The sequence below is a fragment of the Cygnus olor genome, chromosome 17, assembly GCF_009769625.2.
Source record: "Cygnus olor isolate bCygOlo1 chromosome 17, bCygOlo1.pri.v2, whole genome shotgun sequence".
Classification (NCBI taxonomy): Eukaryota; Metazoa; Chordata; class Aves; order Anseriformes; family Anatidae; genus Cygnus; species Cygnus olor.
The window spans coordinates 6,743,744-6,761,964 of NC_049185.1; the positions used below are offsets into that span (position 1 = coordinate 6,743,744).

At 52.7% G+C, this 18,221-nt stretch overlaps 1 protein-coding gene across 7 annotated transcripts in view; it reads left to right on the forward strand.

The window, feature by feature from the left end:
- SEPTIN5 (septin 5) overlaps positions 1-16,284 on the forward strand; it is a 43,725-nt gene extending 27,441 nt beyond the window's left edge. For 5 of the 7 annotated variants that reach the window (XM_040576677.1, XM_040576679.1, XM_040576678.1 and 2 more), the window contains 10 exons: positions 5,296-5,392; positions 5,772-5,858; positions 6,246-6,369; positions 6,540-6,674; positions 7,340-7,457; positions 7,794-7,895; positions 8,791-8,887; positions 10,172-10,307; positions 11,966-12,068; positions 12,674-16,284. In XM_040576677.1, the coding sequence (XP_040432611.1) occupies positions 5,296-5,392; positions 5,772-5,858; positions 6,246-6,369; positions 6,540-6,674; positions 7,340-7,457; positions 7,794-7,895; positions 8,791-8,887; positions 10,172-10,307; positions 11,966-12,068; positions 12,674-12,730 (1,056 nt within the window). In that variant the 3' untranslated portion in view covers positions 12,731-16,284. The other 2 variants (XM_040576674.1, XM_040576676.1) reach the window with 2 other exon arrangements.
- The last annotated feature ends 1,937 nt before the right edge of the window (positions 16,285-18,221 follow it).

Sequence of the window (18,221 nt, forward strand, 5' to 3'; positions counted from 1 at the left end):
AAACCTTTGTCTTGACTGTACCAGGACATCCAAGAAACCCTCCGGCTGACCCGAGGAGTCAGACTCGGAGCTGGGACAGCAGCCGGTACATGCAAAACCTCTCTGCGGGAGGCTGGCAGAGCGAGAGGCATTGGCTCTGGCCTGCAGCCGTGGTGGCTTTTGTCCTGTCCTCGCTGGCAGGCTCCTCCCGCAGCACAGGCAGAGGCAGGAAATCCCGGGCAGCTGCCGTGGGAGCCCGCTTGCCTCTTCTCTCCTCTCCTCTCCTCCGCTCGCCTCTGCTCCTCGCCTCGCGGGCCGCCGAGGCGAGCCAAGCCAGCCCTGCGTGTGTGTGCATGCGTGGGCGGGGGGGCTGCCGCATGGATTTAGCGAAGGCTGGGAGGGAACACATGGGTTGGGTTTTTTTTTTTCTTGGCCTGCGGTGGCTGTCCGTCCTGCCGGCCGCGGTTATGGATTCGATCATTATTCAGGAGCGGTTAGTGGAGAGGCTGCTTTCCCCCCGGACGCAGGCACAGCGAAGCCACCCAGCCAAGCTGAAGGTACGGGGATGTATTTATAGCACCCTGCGAGCCAGGGAGCAGCGGGGACAGGCGGGGGGAGGATGGTGCCCGAGCAGACGTGTGCGGCACAAGATGAGACCTCTGAGGAGCAGAGGAGCGGAAGGAAGCCGGTAAGGGGGAGATGGCCGGGGACAGAAGGACCCTGCGGGCAACTCAGGGAGGGGAGCAGCCCCGCGGGCACAGGGCGGAGGAGCAGGCTGGACAGCTAGGAGATGCGTGCCATATTTCTGGGCAGTTATCTCACACGGCGATTCCCTGCTCTGAATGGCGTGTGCGCTTGGGGGGGCTCGGGGCACGAGCTAGCGCTGTGCATGTGCCCCAAAGCAGCCTGGTTTGCGTTATGTTAAAGCCGTGCTTTGCTAGCCAGTTTTCTTCCTGCTGCACCGAACACTGGTGGGCGGGTGGTTTGGCTAATGCTCCGTACTCAGCCCCGGGCCTGAGGAGGCAGATGTACATGGGGGATCCCCTGGGGGGCTGTTTGTGTCATTAATTTATGCAGCTTTCTGATAATGAAAGGATGCAGAGGTCTGCCCCTCCTCTGGGAATGGGCCCTGCTGGTTTGTGCAGATGCAGATGTGGCGGCGGCCGTGCCTGGCCGGAGGGGAACGGCTGGAGGAAGGGCGGCCGGGAGAGAGCTGGGCAGCTTGTGCTGTAACGGGCACAGAGCCCTGAGGGGGGGAACTGCAGCCCCCCAAAGTGCTGTGGCTGGCAGCACAGTGGCATCATGCTCTGTAGGGTTCAGAGGAAGGGTCTGAATAGAATATTTGGGGCCTTGGTGGGGGCAGGTTCATCAGGACCCCATCACAAGCTTTACCATTTCTGGGGTTTGCTCCAGAGATAGGGTAGGAGCCATTCTTCAGATTTTCTGTAATCCTATGGTGTTTAATTTTAGCACTTTTGAATGCACTCTGCAAGCCTCATTTATCCCCAGGATAAGTGGCAAAATCACATGAGATCTGGATCGCTTTGAGCAGCACATCCACAAGGGAGATGAGGAAAGAATCAGGGGCGATGGAGTCCTTGCTGCCTTCCTGCCTTTCTCCGTGGTAGTGCAGACAGCCCCCAAAACACCTCGGTCATGGGGATCTGTAGACCAAATAGGAACAGGACCTGAACCCACCAGTGCTTTGTTCCTTGGCTTGACCTCACTGTGTGCCAGGGAACCTCAGCACCTCGGCGGGGTGGTGGAGGATGTGAGGACACGGCGTGTCACTGTGATGTTCAGCAAACCGCAGTGCGTGTGCTGAGGGAGGGCACAGATGTGTTTTGCTTGGCTTGGGAAGCTTTGGTTTGTAACAGCGCCCCAGAGGTCAGCCACGTTTTTGGTGGCCTCTGCTGCGGTGCGCGGGACACGTTCCCAGGCACGGGAACAAAGGCAGCATGAGGAGAGGGTGCTGGGGAGAGGGGCTTCGCGGAGCAGAGCGCTGCTGGCGGGGCTGCTTCCTGACAGCTGGGGCTGGCGAGGGAAGCACAGCTCCATGCCCAGCTGTCCTGGCCCCTGTCAGCCTGATGGGAGCTGCTCACTGGGGTCAGGAGCATGAGGAGGGCGCTGTGGTGCCTCTAGGAGGCCCCTCAGTCAAAGTCTGCCATCTGATTAATGGATTTCAGCTTTTCACTACGCAGAAAGCCACCTGCCTTCTTCCACCAGCCCTCCCATCCCCCTTTGCCCCCTTCAGGGCTCTGCATCCTGAGCACAGTTGCTCTGCAGCCAGCAGCCATGCTGTGCACTAACGAAGGTGGTGAGTGGCATAGAGCCTTGAGGAAGGCAGGCACCGGGCTCAGGAGGGTACCTGGGCTCCTTACACACCACGTTGATCTTGGCACGCTAGTGAAGGTGGCTGTAGCCCAGGTGAGTGTGCCTGTCACAAGTGCCTGACACGGCCAGGATGGGAGCACATGCTGGGTGCCTTAAAGCTGGGGAAGAACCATGGGACAGGCTGACCGCAGTGCAGGGGCCGAGCTGTTGTTCCCAAGAGGATGGCTGTTAAAGAAGGCGATCACCCCTCTGTTGGCCCTGCATCTCTGGCCCTTCCCTTCACAGACGCGCTGGCTGCCACCGGGTCTCCACAGTGTGTCTGTGGCTGGTTGGAGGGGGGCATGGCCAGGGAAGGGGCTATTCCCCTCACATCTCTGGCTGCCTTCCCCTGTGAGAGGGAAGCCCTTCCCTTGACCTTGTGCTCAGCACTGCTCTGTCTTATTCCGAGGGAAATGACCACATGAGCCATGGGAAAAGGGCAGCATCCTGCACCAGCTGGGATTTGCTCACTTCTTGCGAACTGTCCTGACTCCACTGAGCTATGGGGAAGTAACTGGAGCTACAATAAGTCCCCATTTTCTTGGTTGGGCTGAACAGAAACAAGAGATCAGGTTCAGCCAGTTGCACTTGGCTGAAGTAAGCAGGGTTGCACCAGAGCTCAGCTTCCCAGTATCTCCATTGTCAGCCTTTAGTCATCTAGCTTAAAAAGCAAAGAAACAGAAACACACCCCAAGCCTCAGCCACGGTTTTATTGTGTCTGCCTATTGCTGTTTGGCATGTAAAGTCACTGCAGAGAGCAGGTAATCGTTGCCTTTCCAAAGTCTGATAAAGGTTGATGCAGGTCTCTTTCGTGCTCCTGAAGCAAAGCTTGGCACAAGGGGCAGGACGCTGCACATCTGTGCCACTCGCTGCTCCATGCACTGCGAGGCACGGGCTGTTACTTGTGCGCCTTGGTTGTATTTGTGATTGTGTTTCACCAGGAACCAGAGCAGCCAGAAAGGGTGGAAGGGGGCCGTTTTATCTTGTTTTCTTGATCTTGCTGTGAACACATTTCTCACCCTGCCTTGCACACCTTGTGTCTTCCCTTTGCAGAGTCTTTTGGGTGGCCGTGCAGTGTCTCCAGGCAGACATTGCTTTCCTGTAAGTGGCTGCCGTCACTTTTCATCCTGGGGCCTCACTGCTTGCTGTACTGCTGCTGTGGGATGCCAATGCTTTTTAACTCAGCCCTTAGAGCTGTCAGGAGAGTGCTTTGGACACTGTGTAATTCTCTAATTTATTTGTGCTGTTCCTTCCTGCCTTTCTGAACTGTGGGGTGGTAAAGCAGCGTTGCCACATTAACATGGAAGTGAGGTGAAAACCAGAGCCCACAGTCCCTCTGTCAGGGCAAAAGAGACCAATTCTGAGACCCAAACGAAAGGTGAATTTCTAGAAGGCAGTGACAGTGTCCGTCGGCCTGAGCACGCCATGAGAGGTGAGAGCCAGCACTGCCCTAAGCTCGACACACAGGGCAGTGACCTGTGTGAGTGCATGCCCAGGAATGGAGCCAGTTAACCTTGGGAATAGAGACCTTCCCCACCGTGCCTGGAGAACCAGTGCCAGAGAGCTGCAGGGAGGCCGGCTTGATGGTGTGTGACCGGGTGGGAGCCAGGGCTGGTTCGGAGGAACTCCTGGCTCCGTAGATTTGCCTGCGGTGTGAATCCCAGGGGTGTACTTATTCTGTGATGTTGAAATGCAGAGTCTGTGATGTCTTTAGCTCAGGTGTTTGGGTCTAGCTTGGAAAGCCTGTAAGAAGGGAGGTGTTTGCCAGGGTCTCTGTCCACCCTTCAGCTTCGATGGGCCCTGGGGAGGGGAACACACTGCTGTGGGGGGAGCGCGCTGCGAAACCCCAGGGGTGCTCAGGTGGAGCTGGCTGGCTGGAGCCATGCAGCCCGCAGCTACCTGCAGCCACCCAGGCTGTGAGCGGAGGACCACGTGCTGAGCCCAGCGTGGGGAGTAGCTGGAGCAGGTCTGTGGACCCCATAGACGAGCTGTGTTCACCTTTGGGGTGCACCCCGGGACGCAGCGCAGGCTGGGTGTTTGCTGGTGGCTGCAGGATGCGTGCTGTGTGCTCGGGAAGTGCCGCTGGACGTGCTGCTCTCTGCGTGCGTGTGGTGCACTTGTACGGGGCCCACAGCAGGCCTCGGGGTGGCTGCGGCTTTTTTGCGGTAAGAGTGCTGAGTGACAGGAAGCGGGGTCTGGGCGTTGGTAGGGCAGTAAGTAATCCTCCAGTAATACCGTGTGTAAATACTGTCACCAAAAGCACCTTATCTAGGCAGAGATACTGCACATCTTCCCCCATCCTGTGCATCTTCCCCCATGCCATGCTCCTTGAACTTTAGTCTCTTCAGAAATTACAACAGAGATTATGCAGGATTTCCTCTTACTCAGCCAGGAGTGGCTGTGACACAGCAAGAAATAATCCCCTCCCAGGTCACGCAGAAGCCAAGCCACCGTGCCTTCATCTGGCCGTGGCTCAGGACACCTCGAGCCCCTCTTGCTAATTACACAGAGCCCTCCGCTGCATGCTGCATGCCTCTGCTGGGAGAGGTGCACGAATGTCTCTGAAAGACCTGGGGAGCGGTGACTGTGCAGAAGCAGCAAAGAGTTATAAGATACATTTGTCAGCAGCAGCCCCAGATCTGCTCTGTGGTGGGGAGGCAGGCTGTGCCTGGTCCTGTGTGCGGGTGAGAGCAGCTGATCCAGGCAGTGGTTGCGCGGAGGTGGCTCTCGGTGCCACCAGGCACCTGCAGGAAGGGCAGGAGTACCTGAGCCTAGTCCCTGAGTCCCACACTGCTGCTGGGGCAGGGACCCATCCTTCCTCCACCCCTTGGCTCTGCCTCAGGGCTTTTCGAATCCTTTGAATCCTATCCCCTGTTGCTTTGTGATGCTCAAGCAGGAGTGGTGGCACACCCTGACCTTCTCCTGCCCGCCTCTGCCCTGCAGGACCATGAGAAGCAGTACGTGGGCTTTGCCACTCTACCGAACCAGGTCCACCGGAAATCTGTGAAGAAAGGTTTCGATTTCACCCTGATGGTTGCAGGTGAGGCTGCCGTGGATGGAGGAGGCTGGGCCGCATGGTGGGTGTGTGGAGGGGGACCACCCTGACCACTTGTAGCCCTCTCAAGTGAGCGCTGAGCTTCTCCATCAGAGCGGTTGGGTGGGTGGTGAAGGCAGGACCAGCCAGGAACTGCGGGAGAGGAAGGGAAGGGAGGATGGTTTTATACAAGGATTGAGATTTCTTGCAGTAAAAGGCCTCCCACTGCTGAAAAACGTAATGCCCATAAACAGCTCCAGACAGCTCATATCTCTCACTTCCTCTGGCTCAGGATTCAAAGCCTTGTTCAGAGTTTCATTTGTAAGTCAATTAGTGGGTCATGTTGTTTGCTTTTCCCTCCTCCCCTTTGCACTCTGTCAATTAGGAGAGTCAGGTCTGGGCAAATCCACGCTCGTGAACAGCCTGTTCCTGACGGATCTCTACAAAGACAGAAAGCTCCTCAATGCAGAGGGTAAGTTGGGGTAAAGGGGGTCAAATGGGTTCTTGTATCCCCAAGTCTGTACCATCCTAAGGACCAGTCCTTTGGCTCCTTGATTCAGTCTTTTGTTCTTGGGTGCTAGTGTGTGGTAGGGATTCCCTTTCCAAAGTGACTGGACATGTTCAGAACAGCTGGGCTACAAGCAGTTTGAAAGTTTGTGTGCCTTCTCAGAGGTCTGTCCCCCTGCTGCTGGTCTCCCTCACCACCCCTCCCTTGATGCTTCTTAGAGGATGGTCAAGGTTTTTTGAAACCCGTGTTAGTCCCTGTGCTGAGTGATAAGGGGGGAGCATCTCGTCATGGGTGTGAGTTGGGATCCCCACCATTAATGGCTGGCCTTAACTCATGTATTCCTGTTCAAAGAGAGAATCAACCAGACAGTGGAGATTGTGAAGCATACAGTGGACATTGAGGAGAAGGGCGTCAAGCTGAAGCTGACCATAGTGGACACACCAGGCTTTGGAGATGCTGTTAACAACACTGAGTGGTGAGCAGGCCAGCGCTGCCTTACTCTTAGTCCTTGGCCACATCTGTTTTCTGTGGCTGCTTCACAGGAAGGGGTTTGGCAGTGGGGACGGGATGCTGCTGCATCATAGTCCCTGGAGACAGTGTCCTGTTACACACGTGATTTGGTTTTGATTGAGTTCTCGTTCCCAGCTGGAAGCCCATCACTGACTACATCGACCAGCAGTTTGAACAGTATTTCCGTGATGAGAGCGGCCTGAACAGGAAGAACATCCAGGACAACCGAGTGCATTGCTGCCTCTACTTCATCTCGCCCTTCGGGCACGGGTGAGACACCCCGCTCTGGGATGGGGTATGACTCAGGCTGGGGGGAAGACCCTTGTGCCCCAGGATTGCCTCGTAGTATGTTGTGTCCAGTGTCCAGGCTGTTGACACAGGTGAAGAGCCATCCAGCTGCTCCCCTTGTTGAGTCCTACACAGCCTCCCTCCTCGCTGACATGACAGACTACCCATGATCAGGCAGAGCTGATCAAAAACAGGCCACAGGCCTGAGAGAGAAATCAGGAGAAGCAGTGCCACACAGACTTGTATCTTCCTATCTACCTAAGCCTGACTGATGGGTAGGAAAGGGAGTTTTAAGCTGCCTTCAGTCCCTGCCAGACCTTGCTGGCTTGTGTCCCAGCCTAGCCTGGAGCAGCCATGCTGGCTCCCTGCAGCACGGGGCAGCCAGGAGGAGGTCCGTGGCTGTGGCCTGGGCAATATTTATTCTGTAAGGTGAATGCTCAGCCTGTGTCTGCATGATGTGTTTCAGCATCTAAAATCTGAGACGGCTTTCCTGAAGACACAGCCCTAGCTGAGGGCTGCCCCAGACTCTTGTGACAGTGCTGTCCTTTTCCCTTCTTGCTGGGGCTGATGGGTGAAGTGGGAGAGGCTGGAGGGGGAGCTGCCCGTTGTGTCCTTGCTAACCACATCCCTCCTCATCCCTGCTGCAGGCTGAGGCCTGTGGATGTCGAGTTCATGAAGGCTCTGCATGAGAAGGTCAACATTGTGCCGCTCATTGCCAAAGCTGACTGCCTGATCCCCTCTGAGATCCGGAAGCTAAAAGAGAGGGTGAGATGGTGTTTCTCTACAGGGGCATACCTGAAATGGTGGCAGGGATATGCTGAGGAAGGAGAAAAGCAGTATACCTGCAAAAAAAAAAAAAGTGTGTGTACACATATATATTTATAGTGTATGCGCGTGTGTGTATATATATACATATATATATATATATAGTACCTGCAGATCTAATTGCAGCAGTGCTATGTGATACCTGTGAGAAGGGAAGTGGTGTCTGCAGAGAAGCCAGCTCTACAGGAAACATGGCAGTACAAACAGGGAATAGACTCAGCATTTCTGTGTTGTTCAGTGCTGCATTTTTTTTGTTCTTGTCTTGCATGGACGCAGATCCGGGAAGAGATTGACAAATTTGGCATTAAAGTATATCAGTTTCCTGAGTGTGACTCTGACGAAGATGAGGAGTTCAAGCAGCAAGATAGAGAGCTGAAGGTAAGGAATCAGTTCATCAAGGGACTGCAGAGTCTGGCTCTTGGGTACGCTGGTTGCTCTGGAAGGAGCCAGAGCTGCCCTGTGTGTGCCAAAGTCCCGTGCTGTGCTGCTGATACGCAGGAGGCAACCTATATTGGCTCACGTGGTAGGTGGCCTGGAGAAGAGGGCTGATGTCCTTGCTGGTGCCATGAAGTGCAGCATAAAGACACGGGACTTCAGGTGTCCTACCAGGCAATGTCAGTCTTTCCTTGGTCTACCCCAGCCTGTATAAGGTGGAGGCTGGGTTGTATGATACTTGTAAGCACCTATTTCTGAGCGAAGCCATCAGCAACTAAGAACAGTTTGTGGGTGAGGAGGCCTCATCCCCACTCTGATACATCAGTTGTGTGGGGGAGACAGCAGGATCACCCAGACCTGGCTGGAGGCCCCAGCAGTCCAGGCCTGACCCTTTCCTAAGCTGAGTGTGTGCGTGCAGTATGGCCTTGTTTCTCCTGCCAGATAAAGGCCATGGGCTCTGAGCAGAGAGGAGCACAGCCTGTACTTCCTTGCCTGGATGAGCTCTTGACCTCCATTGTCCCACTTGTTTGATGTCCCAGCCTCTCTGCTCTGACTTCCTTGTAGTGTTTCCCCTCAAAAAAGAGATGCAGGCACCTGCAGAAACAGTGTTCCTCAGGACAGCTGAGAATGTCAGGCTGGGAATCAAGCTGCCTTCAGATCCTAGTGCCTGAGGCTTTTCTCTATAATTGTGTTGTGCTGTCTCATGCCGTGGGATGCGTGGATATCCCCGTGCCCTTCCTGTCAATGCTTTCATCCTCCTGTTCTGCTCTGCCTGAGCTCGGCCCTCGGAGGAGGGATGTGTGGGCAGCCACAGGCTCAGCGATGCCTCTCGTTCCAGGAGAGTGCTCCCTTTGCTGTCATCGGCAGTAACACAGTGGTGGAGGCAAAAGGCCAGCGAGTCCGTGGACGGCTGTACCCGTGGGGCATTGTGGAAGGTAAGCACAGTGCCTCTGGTCCTGGCACTGAGCACAGGGCAGGGAGGGATGGGCAAGGACAGAGGTGGGCACGTACAGCAGGGACTGCAGTGGGGAGTTCACCTCTGTGCAGCCTTGACCAACTGTTGACCAACTGTGCGACCTTTGGCACGTGGCAGGGGACAAGGTAGGGTACAGAGAGGTGCTGGGAGCTGCCTGCTCTGTTGCTGCATGTAGAGCAGTCACCCTGCCCCTGAAACCATGGTGCATTGTGCAACACACGTCCAGGGAGGAGCCCGAATGTGGTGCCACCGCTATGGGGATGGAGCTGAGTCTGCGAAGGTTCCTTCAAGCCGCAGCGAGACCTAGAGGGCAGGAGGCTGTGGTGCCACACAGTGTGTTTGTCCCTAATTTTCTCCCCTTCTCAAGGGAGAAATTTCATAGGTAGAAAAACCCTGGAATGGCTTTTGCTGCTGTTGCTGACTCCCCGGTGCTGGCACATTGCTTTAGATATTGCAGCTTTCAATCCCCAAATCCTCTGTGTGCACTTGTGGGTTGGTGTCAGCTGCTTGGGCTGCCCAGCTGCTGGCTCTTCTCTCTTGCTGTCTTCTGAGTGGGCTGTACCTGTCAGAGTGTTGGTAGTTGGCAGTGAGATCAGCTTTGTGAAACCCTGGGCTTCACACAGCCAGCTTCCCCCAGCCCTGCAGAGAGAGAAATGGAGATTACCATGGCAAATGCACAGCTACCAAGCACGTTTTCCCCCAGACTCCCACAGGGCTGCCTGGGGCCTGGCTCCCCATGGTAACAGCAGCTTTTTCAGCTCTCTAGTCTATTGCCTGCTAATGGCTCTGCACCTCAGGGGCTGATTCAAGATCCCTGGTGGAAACCATCCTGCCTACAGTGGCCTTTCAATCAATCCTAAGGTCTGAGGAGATGGCCAGTTTGTCTCCAGCAGTTGCTGCTTTCACTGGGTTATAATGATGACATTCACTGTACCTGGGAGCAGCATTCTCTCAGGGCTCTGCTATATGTGCTTAATTAACCCTCTTACCCAGAAAAAGTCCTGGGAACGCAGTGACCTCAGCAGCCTGGCCTCAGGGTCGAGGAGCGCAGAGCTCCATCGAGGCCTGTGCTGGGCTCAGGGGGGAAGTCCCCAGCACTGGGAGGGAGAGAATGGGAATGGATGGGGAAGGGGCCCTTGGGGGAGTATTATTCCAGGCCTTGGTGCAGAGAAGTGAGAAGGGACTCCCTGGATGGGGCTGACGAGGTATGACATCCAGGTGCTCTCCTGGTTTTGCTTTGTAGTGGAAAATCAGGCGCACTGTGACTTTGTGAAGCTGCGGAACATGCTGATTCGGACACACATGCACGACCTGAAGGATGTCACTTGTGATGTCCATTATGAGAACTACCGAGCTCAGTGCATCCAGCAAATGACCAGGTGGGTCCCCCACTTTGCCTGGGGGTTGCAGGGGTACCTCACTCTGTGGAGCGGGGACCGCTTTTTCAGAATAGCTTCTCTGGGGAATGGCCCTGGGAAGTAATACAGCACATCCAAGCTTGTCTCCCACGGCCTTAGCTCATGGTGAGGATGCTTCTGAGAATCCATGTTCCTGTCCAAGGATTCCCCACACAGATCTTGGGAAATAGGCCTGGCCGTAAATGCTCTTTAGAAGAGCTGTTCCTAGCACTGGGCGAAATGCATCCAGCCTAATGAAACGTGAGATAAACCATTTCTCTGGTGGGTTATTGCTATGTGCATTGCCAAAGAAGAAGGCATTCTGCAATCTGCAGTTCTGTCCAAAAGACAGCATGACTCTTGGGATGCTGCTGTTTCTCAGACAACGGAGCCTAAGCAATTAGCAAGAGTCTTATCACATCTCCAAAGATTTCTCTGCATTATCTTGCTGTTGCATTAGATTCTCTGTAGTTCTAATCACAGAGATCAGAAAACAGAGAACACTCATGGGCTTTTCATTTGAAGGTCATATCTTTTCCTTCTCCCTTCCATGACTGAAATATTGGTGACAAATTTTAGGTGTAAATAGGTTTTGGCTCTTCTGTTGTAAACCATCCCCTTCACTTCCTGCCTGAACTGGCTGGGTGACTGCATGTTGCCACGTTGCAGAGCAGAAATAGCTGCACTTCACCGAGGAACAGCCCAGCATGTGTGTAAATGTGCAGGTTGGCACGTTCTGCTCACACATGCTGTATCCCAGTACTTTTGCATAGCAGATGAGCCTGTCTTTTTCAACAGTGATAACAGGGAGTCCCAAAATAACCATGTGAAACACTAGAGATCTGTCAGAAGTGTCACAGTTGCTATTTAGACAGGCTGTGTATCTATTAAAAGAACAGAGTGATGAAAAAGCAATTGCTCGGCTTAAAATTCTGGTACTGTTTCTCACGCCATGGCTGCTTCTTTCTCAGCGAAAACCAGCGTGGCCATTTCTAGCAGTGGAATATGAGTTCTTCTCTGAAGAAACTTTTGGGAGGAGATAACAAGTTCCAGAGCTGGAATTGGCTCAATAATGAGCAAATGGTGACTCCAAGTGGTGAAAGCCAGAAAGTGGCAACTTGAATTCCCAGTTTTTCTATGGAGAGCTCCTCCAGCTTTTGGAAGAAAGTCACCTCCCTCCTCTGTCCCCTGCCAGCACTTTGTCATGCCTCCCACCTCTTGAGTATAGGGACCAGGCTTTGTTATCAGACTTGCAGCAGTTAAGCTGCTCCTCTGGTTTTATTTTCCTTAAAAACAAACAAAAAAACACCACAACATGGTGTGCATGTAGTGGCTTAGAGATGCTGATAGTTAGATAGAAATTGGCTGTAAATGTCCCTGCTAAATTTTCCAATGCTGTTACGTAAAGTGGTCAGAATTGCCAGCTCTTTCTGCCTGTTTTTTTTCTTGGTGTAATCCTGGTTTGGGTTTTCTCCAAGTGCATCCTACACCTATGTGCTAGATTGCCCCCATAGCCCTTCCACGTGGCTGGGTGCATGCTGCCACATTGCTGGCAGGTCTGCCATCATGCCATCATGTGGTGACACCAAAGCCGGACAGCCTGAAGCATAACTGACTCTTTTCTCTCTCTGTCTCTCCAGCAAGCTGACTCAGGACAACAGGATAGAAAGCCCAATTCCTATCCTGCCTCTCCCAACACCGGACACTGAGACAGAGAAGCTGATCAAAATGAAGGACGAGGAGGTGAGACCCATTTCTGCCTGGGCTGCCTTAATATTGGAGCTGAAATCTGATTCTCCAGGATTGCCCCACAGAGGCTGTCCTGGGGCTTCCCACTCCTGCCTCCCACCATTGCGGGCTCCTCCTGGTGTGGAGGGCAGGATTTGGATGTTGTGCCCACCTTCCCCTGTCAGGGAAGTGTGGCTCTGTACCACCCCAGACATTGATGCTTCTGTGCTCAGGCAGGAATTAGTCTTCTCTGAGAAATCCCTTTGTCACCCCCAAGGGACTACCCCGTCATCCCCATGCCTGTTACGCTGTTAATCAGCACCACTCAGGGCGAGCCTCTTTGTCCAGGACCTCTGTCTTGGTCAGCCACTGTGGCTGGAGGCGCCTGGCTGTCAGGCATGATGGAGAGCCTGAGGCTTGGCCCTGTGGCTTTGTGCGGTGCAGATGGGATGTACTGGGCTCCCTGCCCAGCTGTCCTGCTAGGCTTGATAGACTTGTCACCTGCTGGCTGTGGTTGGGGGCGGTGGGAACCAGAAACTCATTTCATGATGCCAGCCCCCAGTGCAGATCACCAGCCCCAGCAGATCCATCTTTGATCGTCTCTTTTCTGTCTCATGCAGCTACGGCGGATGCAAGAAATGCTGCAGAAGATGCAGCAGCAGATGCAGGATCAGTGAGATGCAGGTACTTGGAGGGCAAAGGGAATCCCTCAGCGACCAACCGAAGTCTGGCAAGAGCTGTGGACGTTTAAAAAGAGGTTTCCCATTGTATAAAGACTTGTGGGCAAGAGCTGCACCCGCACCCTCTAATTTATTAGCAGCAATGCTGGCTTTGCGGTCAGCTGGGTTGTGGAGAAGGCTGTTCACTTAACTGTTTACTGATGTGTATTTCTTTTTTTATTATTCTTTCTTTTCTTTTTTTCTCGTTTTGTTTTTTTTTTTTTCAAAAGGAACTAGCCTGGGAAGTCTCTTAAGGCATCTTAAAAAGGGGAAAAAAAAGAAAAGAAACAGATCTCCGTTTCCCATGTACTAATCTCTTGTTTGGGAATGCTCTGGTATTTAAAGTCCTGGTTTCTCTGGTGTACGAACTTGAAGAATATCTGTGTCGATGCACGTAGATGTTTACTCCCACCTGAGGTGCTGTGCCCCCTTCCCCACTCCCCTTGTCCAGGGCCAGCACAAGTGTTGTAAAGGCAGATCTTCCTTCCTGGGAGTTCAACCTGCGCTGCCAGGGGCCACCTCTGGACCAGAGAGCAGGGACTGGGGGGTTCTCTGTGCACTGACCTGCCCAGGGGGCCTGCTGGTTGTCTGGTTTCCTGCCTGGGTTATCTGGTTTGCCTTCAGTTGGTTGGATGGCCGGGTTTGTTTTTCCTACGAACTCCAGAACTTTGCACTGAGTGGCAAGGAACTGAGTCTGTCAAGGGGCTGGTTAGAATAAAACAGCTTCCACTGCCCTCGGTTGTGTCTTTCTGGCAGAGAGGATGAGTTACTGAGGATTACCAGCAATGATGGGAGCGAACACCTCCCCAGCCTGCCAGCCGTGCTCTCCTCCCATGGCAGGCTGGAGGGGCTGACAGAAGCACTACAGCAGGGCGCTGCAGTGGCTGGGTGAGGCTATCTCATGGTTTAGCTCTGGTCACTCTGAGCTTCTCCTGAGGAAAGGGGCAGTTTCTGAAGGCTCGTACCAGAGGTCTGCAAGCTGCCTGGCCAGGCAGACCACTGCAGGGAGCCAGGGGTGGCAGGGGGCCGTGGAGAGCTGCTGTGGGTCAGTGTGGCAGGTACAGGAGTGTCACTGCACTGGGCTGAGCACAGCCCAGCAGACTTGGCGCTTCCTACCCTGCCCTTCCCCTGAGACTCAGCCCTTCTCCCCCTCCCCAGCCCCGCTCTCTTCCTGTCTCAGTGCTGGGAAAGCTGGTGGATCTGCTGGGCAGAGATAAGAGCGCTTTTTTGGTAGCAGCTTCTGTCCTGTTTCTGCTTCCTGCAGTATTTTTAACTTCCAGTCCAGCCAGAGGAGAGCCCTGGAGTGTGATGTGCCTGACAGGGCAGGACTCACCAGCAACGCTGCCGTGTGTGCAGAGAATCAAGGGCTGCTGGAGTGAGAGACATTTGGCTCTTCCCTCCAACTCCAGGGAGCGCTGCCATGGGCTGGACCCTTCTGTTCCTTTGGCTGCCAGCCTGATTTCCCTGTCTCCCTTCCCTGTTTGTATCAGCTCCTCCATCTCAGGCTTTCCCCAGCAGACCTCCCTGGGCAGGAGGCAGCATTGGCCAGGAATAGCCAAGCCCCGTAACTGTTGTTAGGTGCTGCGTTTATCTGATTCCCCCTGTGGGGCTTTAGAGCCCTGATCAGGGCTTGTCTAGGAGGTGCAGAGGCTGGCAGGTTCAGGTTATTCTCTGTACAGAACCTCTGTTCAACTAGAACATGGGCTGTAGGGGCAGGGGAGACACCCTGACACAGTGTGGAAAGACAAAGCAAGGGTGAAAGCCCACTGACAGAAATGTGCAAGCTGGGCAAGAGCAGCGTCCAAGGCAAACCTCTCCTAAGTGCCCTTCTGCTGCCTCAGAGGGGTGAGAAGTGGAGCAGGGGCACTGGGGATGAGCTCAGCAGGGCAAGGGTGAAGGCAGCTATTCTGTCCCAACATTTTTTTTTTCCTTCTCCCCTGTATCAGGCTCATAAGTGACATTTGACAGTGCCAGCCTAGGAGAAGGAAAGGGCTCAGCCTGTCTTCAGTAACATGCCAGGGTCAGGTGCTTAAGGAGGAAATACAGCCTTTCTTTCTGCAATGCGCTTGCCTCAGCGACAGAGTAACCTGAGGTAGGAGCTTCCTCCAGGTTTCCTAGAGCTGCTTTGCTGCTGTTGGAAGCAGGAGGACTGCTGAGTTCTCAACTTTATCCGTGGTAGTGTAACTGGAAACAGCTTGCAGTACCTGTCCCCTCTCTTTTCTTACATGAGTTTTGTCTGTTAGGAGGATGTTCTGTTGCAGATGAGCACTATTCAGGTAAAGATGTTCCTCTTTCAAACAGATTAACTCTCAGAAAAAAAAGCAGACCTTTACCCTTTAGCATGGACATAAGAGGGCAGACAGCTTTTATCCTGTGCTGCGTGCTGGTGAGAGCACAGGGTACTCTGGTCGCAGGCAGGCAGGATTGCTGAGTGTGTATCTGCCTTGTCCTTCTGGGTGAGGAAGTCTCCATCAGCTCAGTGCACATGGCTTCTAGATCAAGTTGATAGCGTCAGCTCTGTTCTTTACAGAGCTGAAGTCTTCAACTACCAGCTGCAGAAGATGGCTTGAGCTGCACTTATTCAAAATGCATAGGAGTGAGGCACTAGAGACACAACTTCTACAGAGGGGCAGGGGTACTGTTGAAATGCACATCCCTATGTCAGAGGTTCCCTGCCCAGAGCATCAGAGTTGGGGGGCTGCCTGGCAAGGGATTAGGGACTGACTTTTTGGGGCACTAGGGATCCAGACTCTGGCCTGGAAGGTGACAACAGTTTATAAAAGGATGAATGTTTTGTATTGTTGCATCGAGCTGCACAGTAAGCCAAGAAGAGACTCCCGAACAAATGCAGCTCAGCCATTTGGCTTTGGCAGTGAGAAGTGGGGATAGGAAGGTAGTCTAACACCTCCCCTCACACAAACCCTCCGCAGTCTCATGTGCGACCCCTGCGCTCCCAGGCCCATTCCCACGCCTCTGCCAAGCTTTGCCCTGCCGAGCTAGTCACTGCAGGGGCTGCGTCCCGCTCCGCAGAGCTGTCTGTCCTGGGCTGCAGCTGGGGTTGTTGGTACGTCTCAGACCTTGTGCCTGACTAGGGAGGGAGCTGTGGCATGAACTCCTTTGTGCTGCTGCTGTGCTGGTCCTGCCTGTGTGGAGCTTCCTGCTGCCTCCCCGCATGCCTCCCCCCAGAGAAGGAGGGGGTCCCATGTTTCGTGCTGTGCAATGGTGTTCCCTGCTCTTCCTCACAACCCCAGCTGCGCTTTAACACTGGCTTGCTCCTACCATGTGACTTCCTCACCCCCAACTCCATTCCTAAGCTCTCTGTTTCCCGTCTGTCTGTTGGGTTATTATATTTTTTTTTGTAAATTTCTGTTTGAACATTTTGTCATTGTGAACAAAGAAAAATGAAACCTTTTAAAACATATCCATTTTATTAAATGATTATTATTGTTATTATTATTAATAATGTTTACTACCTGAATTGATCAGTGAAATAAATACATTCAAAAAACCAACCTCTTTCTGTTTGATTTTTCAGTCCCCTTCAGCAGCATTGGTGATACGTTATGGACAGGAGAGGGCAAAACTGTCTGTCCTTTTATCCAGTTCCATCAGAGCAGGCTCCAGGCAGGCATGGGATTTCTGGACTGTGTTTATGTCAGAAGTTAGACAAGACGATCCTGAAGTTCTTCTGTCTTTAAGCTTCCCCTAGGAGTGGTGTCTAAATCAGCAATGAGCAGCTGGGCAGGATCCAATCCCAGGAAATCCATTTTGTAAGTAGCCAAAGAATCACTGCTGTCTGCTGTGTGCATAGCCAGGCTGGGTCTGGCTCTAGATTAGCTCCATGCCACACCTGGCCTGAACATCTGCCTGTGAATAAAGTACCACCCAAATAAATGAGATGTGGCTGTGGCTGGGCAAACTTACCCTGCTGTATTAAGGCTGCTCCCAAGCATAAAGCAGGAAAAAATGGGTTAGTTTGTTAGCCCAAGATCCCTTTGCCACTCTGCCTGCCTGCCACAGTGAAACGACTGGAATGATCTGCTCCAGCCTACTAGAAGTGTAAAGCTTAATTGTTTTAGAGCATCACAAAGAGATTCTCCCATGGTTAGGGCCACATTCCACTTTTGTTTACACCCTAAATTCTCCTAACATCAGCACATTCAGGCTGTTCACTGTTTTTGCTCTGAACCACCAGAGTTCCCCCACATTATGCTGAGTACTGTGTGCACGCTGCAAGGCAATGGAGAGTTGGGTTCAGTGGGGTAACAGTTTCACAATGTAGTTCGGGTGGCCTTAGGCTGTAGCATAGCTAATGTCTGGAGTCAGGCCCATTGCAGAAAATGTCTGTGAAGGTGTGATGACCTCAGGAAGACAAAATTATGCCTACATTTCCTGAGAATATTTTTGACCCTTGGACTTATCTGTTCAAGTATGTGTGTGATGCAAATTCTGAATGAAGGATGTGGTCAATTTTTCTCAGTAAATGCAAGCTTCACTTGTTGAAAGCTGCCAAGTCACTTAGCTATCAAAAGACCAGTCCCTTGGAACAGTGTTCCCCGGTCTGTTGTCCTTCCTGTGGAACCAACCAACTTTATTTTGGCGTAGACAGTGAAATGCTAAGAGTTGTATTTTACCTCTAATAATCAAGAAAGGATGCAAGAACATGGTGGATCTTTTTCCTTGGCTCAACCACTGACAGCAATGAAGTCTCTGGAAATCCATTTCTTTCAGCAGACTTTCCAGTGCTTATTAGGAGTAGACGCGTTTCACTGCTTCAAGAGAAACCTCAGGGACAGCACACTGCAAAGTGCTAGGGCTCACCACTCTGCCAAATATAGTCTTCCTGATGAGATGGGAAACCAAAGGCCACGGTGCTCACGGACTGTAGAACAAACCAGTAACATCACCTTCCATGTTGAAGTACGTTTTGAGTTACTACTTTGCAGTTGAGACTTGGTGATGTTTCTGTTAGAATGGTGTCCTCCTTTGTCTCCTTGTCTGGCCTGCTTGGTTCTATGCATGAGGTGTACGTACCCTGGCTCTATTCACAGTGAATCATCTTTAAAAGAAAAGGCCAGAAAAAATGGTGGAGAAAAGGGATGTCATGCAAAGGAAGTGACTCTGGACTAAACAAAAACGAGGTGCTTCCTCTTGCAGGTATTTTCTCTCCTTTAGTTCTCATCCTAGTGCTATTCAGGGATAAAAAGCTGCAGGTAAAGTGTGCTTCTCTAGCTTACTGCAAAGAGAAATAATTTCAGGAAGTTTGTGAAACTTACATAAAATTGATATATTTAAGCTTATGGAAATTATCGTAAGGCATCACCCAGAGTTGTTATCACATTCCAGCTGATTCTGAGCTCTATAAGGTCCACAAATTCCATGCCTCTCTACAGAAACGCTGCTAGATTCAGCGTGATCCTCTCTTATTCCAGTGCCCAAACTTCCTCCA